At 43.9% G+C, this 13,239-nt stretch overlaps 2 protein-coding genes across 3 annotated transcripts in view; one reads left to right on the top strand and one right to left on the bottom strand.

Moving 5' to 3' along the window:
• DDX20 (DEAD-box helicase 20) overlaps nt 1-13,239 on the bottom strand; it is a gene marked incomplete at its 5' end in the record, with an annotated part of 59,926 nt that overhangs the window by 14,202 nt on the left and 32,485 nt on the right. The window lies entirely within an intron of this gene.
• The window catches only part of KCND3 (potassium voltage-gated channel subfamily D member 3), a gene marked incomplete at both ends in the record, with an annotated part of 105,213 nt that overhangs the window by 74,541 nt on the left and 17,433 nt on the right, over nt 1-13,239 (top strand). For both annotated transcript variants that reach the window (XM_080358296.1, XM_080358295.1), the window contains one exon: nt 4,973-5,135. In XM_080358296.1, coding sequence (XP_080214422.1) covers nt 4,973-5,135 — 163 coding nt within the window. The remainder of the gene's footprint in view (nt 1-4,972; nt 5,136-13,239) is intronic.

Genomic DNA, 13,239 nt, shown 5'->3' with positions numbered 1-13,239 from the left:
GGAATATTGATGCTACCAGCAAATCCCTTTCAGTTTTAAAGGTCCCATCCACCATTTCATCACACGGTCACTTCTGTTGGGATGAGAAAAGGGCTTAACAACATCAGACCTTTCTGCAGGAGTTCGCACACAACTCCCAGTCCTTTTCATTATACAAAACTCAGTAACAACTATGAATTTACAAACCAGAATGAAACCAAAAAGGCAACATTACCTGGAAAATCCCTACTAAGTAACTGCTAACCACAGCTTTACAAAAAAATCGAAGTGAACCTGAGTACTGAACATAAACAGCTGCTGATCTGCACCTCCAGTACTCATCCCTCATGTCTTGGCTCATGGGTGTAATTTAGGCAGAATATCCAGAGTGTCCATGAAAACATGAATCAAATATGCCAGGGAAAAAGAAAACAGTGGTGTAAAACCAAATCAGATATTGCAGAAGGTCAGTACCCAGCTGAGGAGCTGCCCAGCTCAAAACAAGGCAGAAAATAAGTACCTGGATGTACAAATACAAGACAGGATAAAACCCAACGGGGCAGGAAAATGGGACACGTGAGCAGCAGTGAATTAAACCCTAAACAAAAGATCTAACTATCCCCAGCCCCCATACCAGAGCTGTTAATTCCCTTTCTGTTCATCATGTGCAAAACCAAGAGAGGAATGACTAATATTTGCTTTTGTTTTCCTTGTATCATTGGAAGTGACATGATCATTATTTCACTGGAGGTTCAAAGCAGCATTAGCATGATTGCCTTGGACTTGTACCTATTAAATGGAGGGACACGAGCTCCTCTGAGCTGTCAAATGGAACATACGCAGCCCTGTGATGCTCCTGAAAGCTTCAAGCTGGATTTTAGACTATTTTTTTCCTCCTTTGTGCAAATCAAAACAGTGCATAGTGGTTTACTTACAGTATAAAAAAAGGATCTCTTGCACCTGGAAAGCTACATACTAATTCCATGCTTTATTCTATCTCTTTCATGCAAAAGGCTTTCAAAATCATATTCTATTGTATGGTACATAACGTTATTATTCCATCCTTATTGTTCTAAAAGCAGAAGCTACACACTGGAGTGAAACGTTCTTTTGACTCTACTGCGCTAGGCAAAAGGTTAGAGAGATAAAGAAGCTGTCAAAGAGCTGTTAATGCCAGCACAAGGCAGAAATACTCAATCATTTGAAGCAGCATTGTTTCTGCTTCCATCCTCCGTGCGATATTCCAGCTTTCCTAGGCTGTGTGTGAAAACCACAAGGTTTTGCACCGTTAGGCAGGAAATGTCCCTTGACTGCTTAAACACGGCGAGCAGAGAGAGCAGAGTCCTCTGCCCACGCTCTCCCGTTGGCTTTGACACCTAAACCAGATGATCTGGGTGCACAGGAGGGTGCAGCAGGACACCCCAAAGTGTGTGCGGGGCCAGCTGCCCACCCTTGGGAAGAGGAGGGATGTTGGACCTGATGCTCTTGCCCAAAAGCCTTTTACTGGTAGGAAAGAAGGTGTTAGGATACAGGTTGATCCATTTTCAATCACGCTCTTATCTCCTCCTTACATCCAGGGGAACCAATGGAGACAACAGCTATACAAAAGTGATCATTTATGAAACATAAGCCCCTCCCCAAATTACTGCCTTATACCAGCGGGAAAGTTGGAACATAAAAAGGTTGCTGGAAAAAAAATAAAGCATCCTCTACAAAGCTGTTTCACTGTCCCCACAGAGCTGTTATTGCTATAGCACCTCCCAATGTCCCTGTACCATAGGAACTTCCAGCTTTTGGACTGCAATTCCCTATTTGTAGGGCTGTGAACACTGCACGGATAGGATCAGGGATGCTGCTGAGAGTCTATTTCAGAGCAAGTCATTTGATGAGCTGTTCAGCACGTTATTTATTGCTGTCTCCAGCTGGGGAGCAAAGCAGCGTCCAGACACCTCTGTTGCTAAAACCAGAAGCAGTGACCTCTATTTGATAACGTTTTCTGTACTGGCAGACAGAAAAACAACAGCATATTATGCTGTCAAGGCTAATAGCTGCTAATTAGGGTGAGTGACATATGACCGCTTTTATATCCAAAGAACATGGGAGTCACAGCACAAATCAAAAAATATGTTGAAATTCACAGTATTTTCCAGTCTAAAGAGTGAGCACGTAAAAGTAATTCTTCATTTTGGTTTTTCCTGGTTTGTCTGTTTAAGGCTTCGCTTGAACTTCACATCATGTGCACTGAGAATAAGTGTCTCAATGTTCATAGTGTTTCTGTGGTAGGAAATGGGGCTTTGAAGAGACAGCAGGACAAGGAAAGGGGACAAACCGTAGCTATGTCATTAGAAACATGGGATACGAGTGTAAGACTCCAGAATCCCCAATGTGTTCACTCCAGATTTCTGTACAACTGCCTTGCATTATTCATATTTGTACAGTGACACTTTGGAGTCACTGGGTGTTGGGGACATTCAGAACGTGGGGCAGCTCCTGAAGAACCCAGCACAGAATCACAGAATCATTCCAGTATAAGCTGGAGAATGACCTATTATAGAGCAGCATAGGGGAAAGGGACCTGGGGGTCCTGGGGACAGCAGAATGACCATGAGCCAGCACTGGGCCCTTGTGGCCAGGAAGCCAATGGGACCTGGGGTGGGTTAGAAGGGGGTGGTCAGTAGGTCAGAGAGGTTCTGCTGCCCCTCTGCTCTGCCCTGGGGAGACCACACCTGGAATCTTGTGTCCAGTTGTGGCCCCTCAGTTCCAGCAGGACAGGGAACTGCTGCAGAGAGTCCAGCGCAGCCACCAAGATGCTGCAGGGAGTGGAGCATCTCCCGTGTGAGGAAAGGCTGAGGGAGCTGGGGCTCTGGAGCTGGACAAGAGGACACTGAGGGGGGACTCATTCATGGGGATCAATATGGAAAGGGGCAGTGTCAGGAGGATGGAGCCAGGCTCTTCTGGTGACAACCAGTGACAGGACAAGGGGCAATGGGTACAAACTGGAACACAGGAGGTTCCACTTAAATTTGAGAAGAAACTTGTTTGGGGTGAGGGTGTCAGAGCCTGGCCCAGGCTGCCCAGGGGGGTTGTGGAGTCTCCTTCTGTGCAGACATTCCAACCCGCCTGGACACCTTCCTGTGTAACCTCATACGCACCTCCTGCACTGAGCAGGAAAAACCAAATAATTCCTATTACATAAATAGAGAACTGAGGTACAGAAAGCTGAAGTGATTTACTAGAGGTCACATTAACAGCGCACTGAATTTGAAGCCTACTGTTGTTTTATTACAGACTCAAACATCCCATTAGACCCTCTGAATGTTAATCATTACCTAACTCTTCTATCTTCTACTGCTCTAATGAGATTATTGATGAATTACTTAAAATGCACTTTCTGAAGAAGAAATTTTTTAGGTGACAAGTTGCCTTGTACGAAATAAATTAATGGGAAAGTTGAGTTCTCTCATTTCAGTCTGGGGAAAAGTAGTTTTGGGTTTAAAATGCCCAATTAGTACTAACTGAAATCTAATACGTACGATTATTTAGCACTGTATCTGTTATAAATAAGCCATGCAGCCATTAGTACCTTATTTAGGACAAAAATAGTCACTCCAGCCATTAATATTGCAGTAGCTGCCTATGTCAGTATAGGAGAACAACTGCCATAATCCAAGTGAAGGGGAAGTCTCTCTATATCTAGACCAAGCTCCAGGCAGGCTTAAGTCTGATCAAAAAGCTCAGACATTTCCAAACATCGGTATGAGCCACACTGCAAGTCAGCCCAGTAAAACCAGAGCACACGCTGTGCCTCGCAAGCCACTAGGGATGAATCCAACCCCATTCTCTCACCAAGCGACTCTGCGGTAGATCCAGAACTCAGTCTTACTAGGACAAGTTTTAAGTCTTGTTCCTGTGCAGCCTGCTCCAGCCACTGCAAAATTTCTCTTCGCGTTACCTCTCATAATAGCTTTGAAAATGAAGTTCTACATCTCCCCAGCAAAATCCTCCGCGCTCCGAGACAGTCTGATCTTTCCTGATGGTATTTTAAAGCACCTTCTCTGAAGTCCAGAGTAATGAGGCAACTCTCAGTCTGCATGTAAGAACAAAACTCCACAAGACAGACTGTGAGCCAGACACTTATTATTATACTTTCTACAAATGCACAGAAGAGCTTTTCCTCAGTGCTCCAGGTCAGTGAGATCATGTTTGAGGCATATGATTAATTTGCAGCCTTATTGTGTTAAGGGATGGCAGGAGAAAAGAAAGAAATGTATTTTATTTTATTTAGAACAGTGTTAAATGAGACCCAGGACCTTGTCACTTAGCAAGAGCTTTTAAACTACTTTTGCGTAAAGCAGCAGCTAAAAAGTTAATAGGCATAAATAGCATTTTATTGATTTGAGGTATTCTGAAGGGTTTTAATGCAGGTGATGGCAGGAGAAGGAATCTGCTCAGGATAATTAAGCCTTAGCTAGTCTGATATTCCTGACAATTCACCCTTTAGTGAATCCAGTTTTGAATGAACCCCACATTTCTGACTGCACAGATGGCAAGGAAACTGCTGGGTTTGGGAATGCAAGCGTAAATCACTCCTCATTTGCACCTGGATACAAGGGAATGAAAATATATGAACCTGCTCACAAGCAGACATAGAGTTTTCGGTTTGTTAGAGCTCATCTACATGGAGAGGTAGGTACTAAATGAGCAAGGATGTGAATTTAATATGCTCAGCAGCTGCCTGAACCGGCACATCTATTCTGCAACAGAAATGCCTTTCTTTGGCTTTGCTGAACCCGTTGGCAAAGCGCGGTGTAATTGTCATCTCCAGGATGACAGCGCTACAGGAATTTGTTGTTGCACGGTGGGTTTCTGAGCTTTAGTGTCCAACCTGGACACTCATGTTGCTGCACATTTGGGGAACACGAAAAGGCTTTTTGTGCCATTGCACTTGTCTGAAGTCGGGGCTTCCCTTTGTTGTTTCTTTTCCCCCCTCCAGTTATGGTGACATGGTGCCCAAGACAATTGCTGGGAAGATATTTGGCTCCATCTGCTCCCTGAGCGGGGTGCTGGTCATTGCTCTGCCTGTTCCAGTCATTGTTTCCAACTTCAGCCGAATTTACCACCAGAACCAGCGAGCTGACAAGCGGAGAGCGCAGAAGGTAAGAACCCTCCTCCCAAAGCTCAGCCCCTGATTGTCACCACGGGGCTCGTGGGACACCGGTGACAACTCAGAGCATCTCAGAGGACACACACACACCTCTCCATCACCTACACGTGTGCAGATGAACCATCACACACAGTTATACCCACCTGGACCTGCACAGACACACCGCACACACTGTGTACTGGTGTATTTTAAACACCAAAAGCAATTGCTCATCTTTGCTATGGACCAGTCTGAAATAAATACACATACACATAAACCCTTAAATCATTAACAGGAGCTGTTGAGCTTTATGGCCGCTTGGTTCCTGTCCCTTCTCTGCCCTGGAGTTTTGAAAACACTATCTAGAAACACAGATTTACCAGCACACATATCCCCTCAAAGCCACAGCCGGTCACATAGACAAGACACTGGGAATAGACAAAAGCCCCTGGAAATGTCAGGAGATTACTGAATATTCCAAAATCTAAGCTGTTTTTACCAGTATAAGCTTACGGATTCACTAAGTATAACAGATTTATTACATCTCTATTTCAGTCTGCTAAATTACACCACAACCAGAATCAGGTTTTACAACAGGTTTGGGGTTATTTTCTCCCTATGGAATAGTGTCTGCCAGAAATTCAAGACTTGGGGGACCTGATGGAGAATAGTAGTAGAAAGATGTGCTATTTCTGCTTCTTGCATCGCACGGAGCTGACAGCAGAGAGCTGAGATACAAGACCTACAAAACCACACATTTTGGCAGTCAAAATACATAAGGAGAAGTGCAGAGGCAGAATGATGCAGGAATGAGTTGCAGTCTTCATAAGTCATCACTGGGTTGTGCATATGCCTGCATTAGGTTGGACATCGTGCATAGAAAATATAAGGCTGCAATAATTTTGGAAGGGTTATCTGATTTGGAAGGGTTTATCTGATCAGTCATATCATATAATATAGATAATATTGTAATATTATATCTATCTATATTTTATCATATAATATAGCCTGGGCAGCAAAAAAAAATAGGTGAGACAAATTAAACAAGATTTGTGCACGGCTATGGATACAAAGAAGCTGGAGAACAGAGCCCAGGGCTTTCACAGGGCTGCCCTCCTCTCCTTTCCAGGCTGAATACTGAAGTTTCTTGTTCTGATTCACCTTTGCCTTTATTTGTGGGTCCGTGATCCACTCGGTGACAAGGAGATGTGCCACCACCTTTGATGCCGATGTGATTGATTGCAGCTTTTATGAGGTTTGCCGTATCGACACGCGCAGTGTATAATTTCCCCCCATTTGAATTTCTAATTCCCTTGATATTGGATGAATTTCTGGGCTAAGAAAGTTTTCCCAAGTCAGAAGCGTGAGTAATTTTCACATGATCATCACTGCATGAATACTAACGAGGAGGAGAGAGGCAGAAGCACATTAATGACGGTCTCTCTGGAGATGGTCAGGACGTATGCAGGGCAGGTCAGAATCTGCTTGGGTAGCAAAGTTGTCCCAGCATCACGCTCTAGTGAATCGAATCCTTTCTTCAGAAAGAGCAAAATGTTAGTAAATAGTTAAAACTCTGTCCCCATCTAATTAAAGATACCAGGACATTTGCATGGCGTTTTCAAGAAGGCTGGAAAAAGCTCTTTGCAGTCTCTCAGTCCTTGAATATGAAGAGTAGGAGCTCCCTATAAACAGTTTAGCAGACCCAGCTTTGAAGAAATAACACAGACATCTTTCCTAAGTTTCTAGTGTGCCAAATAATTTAGTTTAATCTTCTAATTGAGGAGTAAATGATTTGTTGGGTATTAGTACAAATGCTTGAGAAGAAGCTCTATTTAGCTTAAGAATCGTACTTTTACAATGCACCAGTAGGTTTCCAGATTAGGCTATAGACCATTTATTTGTATGAGCTCAGAGTGAAGTTTTCCAATGAGAAATAATAAAGGCAAAAGTATTGTCCTAGAGTCACATTGGCTGGATGTGACAATCGCAGATTGGAAGGTCAGGGCATGAGCAAACCGGGCTCTCCAGCACTGTGGGGGAAAATAAACAGAAACAAGCAAACAAACCCAAACTACCCATGATTTAATCACCTTGATGATAAATTATTCTTTGCCAAAGCTGCACTGCAAGGAAATTAATTACAAGGAGATCTGGCAATCTTCATTTATTGTGCTGTGTCATCAAATTTTGTCCTCTGGCATGCAGCAAGGACCGGGTCAATCTGAACGGATGACGAATTGATCATTTTTGACAAGGTTCATTTTGGTAAAACTGTTGGTTGTTGGGTTTTTTTTTTTTCCCAATGACTTTTTCTTTTTGACTGATGTGCTAAGAATAGACCTTCCTGACTTTGAAACGATGCTGTTCTTTAATGAATGTCACAGCCTTTGGTTTTAAACGAGAATTTGACACTTAAAAGGCTTGACGAGAGAATGACTTTGTAATCCAGATACCGCTGGAGCCTCTCCCTTGCTGGGTTCAGTTTGCAGCATGGATGCGACAAAGGAGACAAGTCTCTGGTGCTGGTTTGAGGACCACACCGCCCACTTTTCAGCCCTAGAAAGAGAAAGCAGAGGCAGCTACTGAAATGCTGCTCATTTAGCAACAGTAGTAAAAGGAAAGCAGATGCCAGAAGTGCAGATCGCTCTCCCAAGCTTTACAAAAAGGTTGTGGAGCTCTGGGCTCTGAAACTGGTCAAAAATCCTCCAAGAATGATCCTTCTCAGGTGAACTCCAGCTGCTGACAGGCAAATTTATTCCTGTCTTTAAGCAGAGAACCAAAGCTCAAATCAAAGGTCCCATCTTTGCACAAATAATAACGAAAAATCAGCCCCCTTTAGGGTTCAAATGTAGCCGAGTTGTTCTAGATCTTTCCATTTGGGGGAAAACAAATGTTCAAAAAGGGGCCTCTTACACAATGAATTTCACATTTATACAACAGAGGATGGAGAACTCTAAATGCTCAGATGCTCTGAAAAAAAACAAACCCAAACATTTAAAGTACATTTATCATTTAATGGTTAGATTTGCTAAAAGCGCCAAGATACTGAAATGGCTGATAATCTCAGAGGGATTAGCATGGGTTTAGTGGTGCATTTCACAGGGACTAAACTGAAAGTGTCAGCTGCGAATATAAAACTTCAGTAATCACAGCGCTTGGTTTCGGGTCCCCAGTAAATATGCTTTTGAGGACTACAGCTTCTTAGTCTGTTCGGTTCACTTCATTTATTATCCGGTGGCCTCTATGCGAACAAGCAACACACCGCAAAAGGCTTGAAACAGAGTTCTCATTTCATCCTTTAGACTCTACGTTTCCAAGAAAGAACCAAACACCCAGATTTCAGCAAGGAAAGGACTATCCAGGGCAAAAATCATTTTGCGCTGTCACATAAAATGATAACATAGAACTGAAAATTGTAATAGAGGCTATCAAAGAGTAGATGGTAGACATTAGGTGACAGGGGGAAGCGGACGCATTGTCTGGTAGATTAATTAAAAGGATGAAGGGGTGAGGGAGAAGCCACATCTTTTCAGATGGGAGTTGACAAGGGGAAGTAGATGGATGAAGATAATTCCAGCCAGCGAGAGCTCCCCGGGTGAACATAGGCAGCTGATGAAGAGGTAACTATGGAGATGCTTCAAAGGGGCTTAAGCCAAAAGGAACGAAGAGTAAGGACACAAACATCTTTCTGGTTGTTCCTTAAGAGGCTCGTTAGAAACAGCGTGTTCCAGACCCAGCCGTCACTCCCAGAGGCACAGAAACCAGGACCGAGAGGGAAGATGGTGATGAGAAGAACGCTTAATACTGGATTTATGTCATCATCATACCCATGAGAAAGACGGCCCACACGCCTGTCAATAATGAGGCCATTATCATAATTGATTTGCTACGTTCTGGTTTTCTGACACCCGAAATTTTGGAGGTGGGTTAGTGAACTTCAGAGCGTGGAACAGAAAGGGCACAAAAAGCAACTTGAGCAAAGCTGTGAGCAAAGCGGAGCCCAGCGACACAACGTGACTCAGCTCCCAGCAGGGGATGGGGTTGGGAACTTGAGGAGAGAGAGAAACAATAAGGTTAAAACTGGAGCTGGCTGACATTTAAAAAAAAAACCATGGGTTTTTCTTTTCTCAAGCACAGTGAGTCTGTGTGGAATATGTTGTTGTTGTTGATATTTAACAGTTTTTTGACAGGGAAAGCAGCTTTTCAAATTATTTTTTAAAAAAGATATTTTTTGCTGCGGTAGGTACCTCTTCCTCTCCTGTTTGGTGTTTGTCACATCCCCTCATACAGCTCGGGGGGGAAAAAAGCAACAAAACAAATAAACCAACCAGGAATCCTTCCTCTTTTCTTTCATAGCATCCAGGAAAGTAAAATGGTGTTTTCCATCAGTCCACTTAGTTCAAATTGGGTCCCAAGCTGCATAAGACAACTCGATATCTCCTCTGGAAGGAAGGATTGAAATCGGTGAACTAGAGCTTATAGGTTCAGGCTCCAAAGCCCAGGCAGCTAAATATTAAGCCTGTTGTAAAAAGTGGCCTGATGCCCAGGTGAAATAATTCCCATCTCCATCCAGAAGCCACTCAACATTTATTTCATGCCTTGAGGCCCTTTCACATCACATCTCAGTCCGAGAACAGCCTGCAGTGAGCAAGAACCCGACTGATCCATCCTCGGGATGTCTCCTTGGTCACCTCAGCAAGCGGGTGGTCCCTCTCCCCACCTGTTGGAACTCCAGGTTGTGTGTTCCAGCCTCTGTCCAGATGGCTCCATTATGTAGCACAGTTGGGAGGATTTCTGAAGGCTGCCCTTGCCCGCTCCATCCCAGATGTCTGAATAAACGCGAGCTGAAATCGCCTCGGCAAGAAGACCTGCGTGCAAAATCTTCTACCAAAAAAACATTGGGAAGCTCTGTCTTACGTTGGAACTGGGTTCTAGCGATCGGATTCTTTGCTGTTGCCTTTATTAAGTAGTTGTTTCACCACTCTGCCCAAAGAATGGAGAGGGCTGGGGGCAGTTTAGCTCCCAGTCTAAGCGCTTGATGCAGCTCAAACCCCCCGTGCCAGCTGCAATATATGGTCACATCTAGATTAACCAACATGGATATATCCACTGGCTTGGGAAGAGAGAGAACTACAAGTGGGTGTAAATGGTTGTAAAGCTTATTGAAGTTACTCATTTGTACCATGACAGCAGTAAGCAGATGAGGAATGTTTGTTGCTGACACATGTGGCACTGGGACAGCAACACCGGCCTCTGAGACCCCAAATCCCCCATGTCAGAGGGACATGAACGCTCTGTGCTCCACCAGCACATCCCTCAGGGGCCACTGCAGAACGTCCCCGCTCACACACGCCAGATGTCTCACACAGCCCAATCTGAGAAGCCCTAGAATCTCATTACTCCGGTCCTCCCACTCCGCCCAGCAGCACTGGTCTGCAAAGTCTGACTCAGAACAAGCCTTTGTTGTTTGAAGGTCATGAAAATTCCATCAAATGGTAACTGCTGATAACTTCAGCATCATATCAGGCCCTAAAGCAGCACAAACAGGAGCCCGCCACCCTCTTTTGTCTCCCCACCACAGCCAGTCTGTTTTGACAAAGCGATGCTGCAGCAGCATCCCCCTTCCACACTTCCCTCTGTGCAACTCAGGTTTTTCACCCATAAAACTAGGATAAATCCACTCGTTTTCCTGGCTCATTGGCCTCTTGCAGAGTTATTTCATGCACAAGGCTACAAAATGAAACTGTCTTCTAGCAATACTACTCACAGCCAGGATTTTAAATTTGCCTGAGCTTTTGCACGAGCAATTTCTGCTGCCTTGTTCGGTGAGTCAGCAAGAACGACAGCGGGCGCTTTCCTGGCCAGTCACGGGTAGCAATCAAAGCAACAGTAAACGCTGGCAGAGAACGATTCAAGAGCAGGCAAGGGAATCAAGAGCATGCATAGAACTTAACAGATAATTTCCAAAAAGATATCTATATTGGGAAATCACAGTCTGCTTGCAAGCACTGTGCTGAAAGAAGCAGCAGTTCCATCCACCAGACAATTTGCTCCGTAGGAAGCGGTTCCTCGTTCCTCCTCTTTGTGGCGGCGCAGCAGAAGTCCTGTGTTTGCAATGCAGCCTGCTGCCTGCCAGCTATTCCAGCCACCTGTTCTCCGTGTGAGCGCGGCATTAACTCCGAACAAATACAACAACAAAGAGCAATTCCGCACATTGTCCACCAGCTCTGCTATCTCGACGCCTTTCTGTCCACATATGAAGCATCAGCTTTGTTAGCGACCATGCTGAGACAATTAGGAGCCATTCTACTTGGAACGTGAGGCGATGCTGGAACGCACAACCACGGGTTCCAACCATGGGATGGGTTTGTGATGGATTGTTTTTCCCCAGAAGCTTAATACAAGAGATTTGTCCCCGGTGACCCCAGAAGCGAGAGGAACAACCGGGAACAGGTTCAGTAAGAAAGCTCATTGTGCCACGCAGCAGCTCTTATTGTCACCTGATGACTTTGTGCAACTGTCTCCATCTCCCCCATTTTCACCATCTTCCTGGGGAAGGTGTGAGCAGCGCTATGTGAAGCGATTACCTTCATTTTCCGCAGCACAGGCCTCCGTGCCATTAATTAGCGTTCATATATCAGTTCTAGTAAGTTGGCATGTGACACTAGATCAAATTCCGTTAAATTCTCCGTCCCCTGAATGCTTTACAGCTATTAATTAGGGGTGTGAGCGGTGTGAAAGCTGTTCTAAAAGTGAGATCTGGAAACACAGGCAGATAAATCACAGGCAGACAGATGCTCAGCACACTTTGCTTTCAGTGAAACACAGGACCTTATTTTATAATAATGAAGAACAGCAACCTTTCTATTAACGATGCAGAAAAAGCACGTTGAGAAGGTATTTAATAAGTAATATGTTTCTAGGCAAACTGACACCCCAATTTACACCATAAAAATGCTTCACTTCTAACTCTAACGAACTAAGGGAAGCTTTGAATTTCAGCTGAGATGCCACAACTGCGTATAACATGTATTTCAATCAAGGAAAAACCATCCACAAGGTCACTTCTTATAGAGATCACTCTTACTGGGTGGATGGATATCTGGATAACTCAAAAAGAGGTATTAGAAGTAAGCAAGGCATCTATAGAGGATAAAAATACGAAATGGCCTCCAAAAATGGTCTTATGTAAAAAGAAAATATCAGTGCAATGGCAACTGAGTAAAACCGGCAACAAATACATGCAGGCTAGAAAAAAAGAAGACATTTTCTCAATAGGAGAATGAAGTTCTAAGAGAAATACCCAGTAGAAGCAAGAGTTTCTATTAGTTCAAGCCAGAGCATGTGAAGTTCAAGATGAAAACGTACAGAAGTACGTTTGCAATAGGAGGGGACTGGTCTTGGTGCTCCAGGGGCTTCCTGACCATCCTGTGTTTCCCTCTGCAAATCTTGCATCTTCTGACACTCTTTTTCAAAGTTGTGTGTTTAATCAGCCAGGATATCTATGACTAGTAGAGAAGCCAAGATCCATTAAACTCCATATTCGGTGCATTGTTCTATAAATAGATCGAACATCATGTTCCTCAGTGTTGGAAAAGATTAAACGATATAGTGCATTTGAAATGATGTTCTGTTGCTTTAATGGTGCCAAGGGTAAGGTAGGATTAAAAGGAGAGTCACAGCGGAGGGGAGGGGAATCTTTCATCTCTGGAAAGTAATGAAGAGGCCCAAAATAAGATCAAGGTCTGACTCTAAGTGGTTCTGTCAAATTATATAGGGATATAATGAGTTCTACACTACCTAATTTCCATATGCAGGTCTACAACATCCACCCCCCAAAAGCAAAAAAAATGACAGAGTACTTAAACTTGGCTCAAAAGCTGTTTAGTGTAAAGATTTGAGAGGAAGCAAAGTCCAAATGTGCATACTTTGTGTCTTAGGAAATAAGCTTAAAACGACAGAAAGATGATCTGCACGAACTAACTTTTCCAACGCCGCTGCCCATTACAATAGCCAGATGGAAGCACGGCCAGCAGAATAACAACCAGCACTTATTCCATGGGCCATTTGCTTTTTAAACAGCCATTATTTCCCTCAGCGTTCGAACACACATAATA

The sequence above is a fragment of the Nesoenas mayeri genome (genome assembly GCF_963082525.1).
Source record: "Nesoenas mayeri genome assembly, chromosome: 23".
Lineage (NCBI taxonomy): Eukaryota > Metazoa > Chordata > Aves > Columbiformes > Columbidae > Nesoenas > Nesoenas mayeri.
The sequence above is the reverse complement of the archived record's forward strand: the minus strand, read 5'-3'. Positions and strand labels throughout refer to the sequence as shown.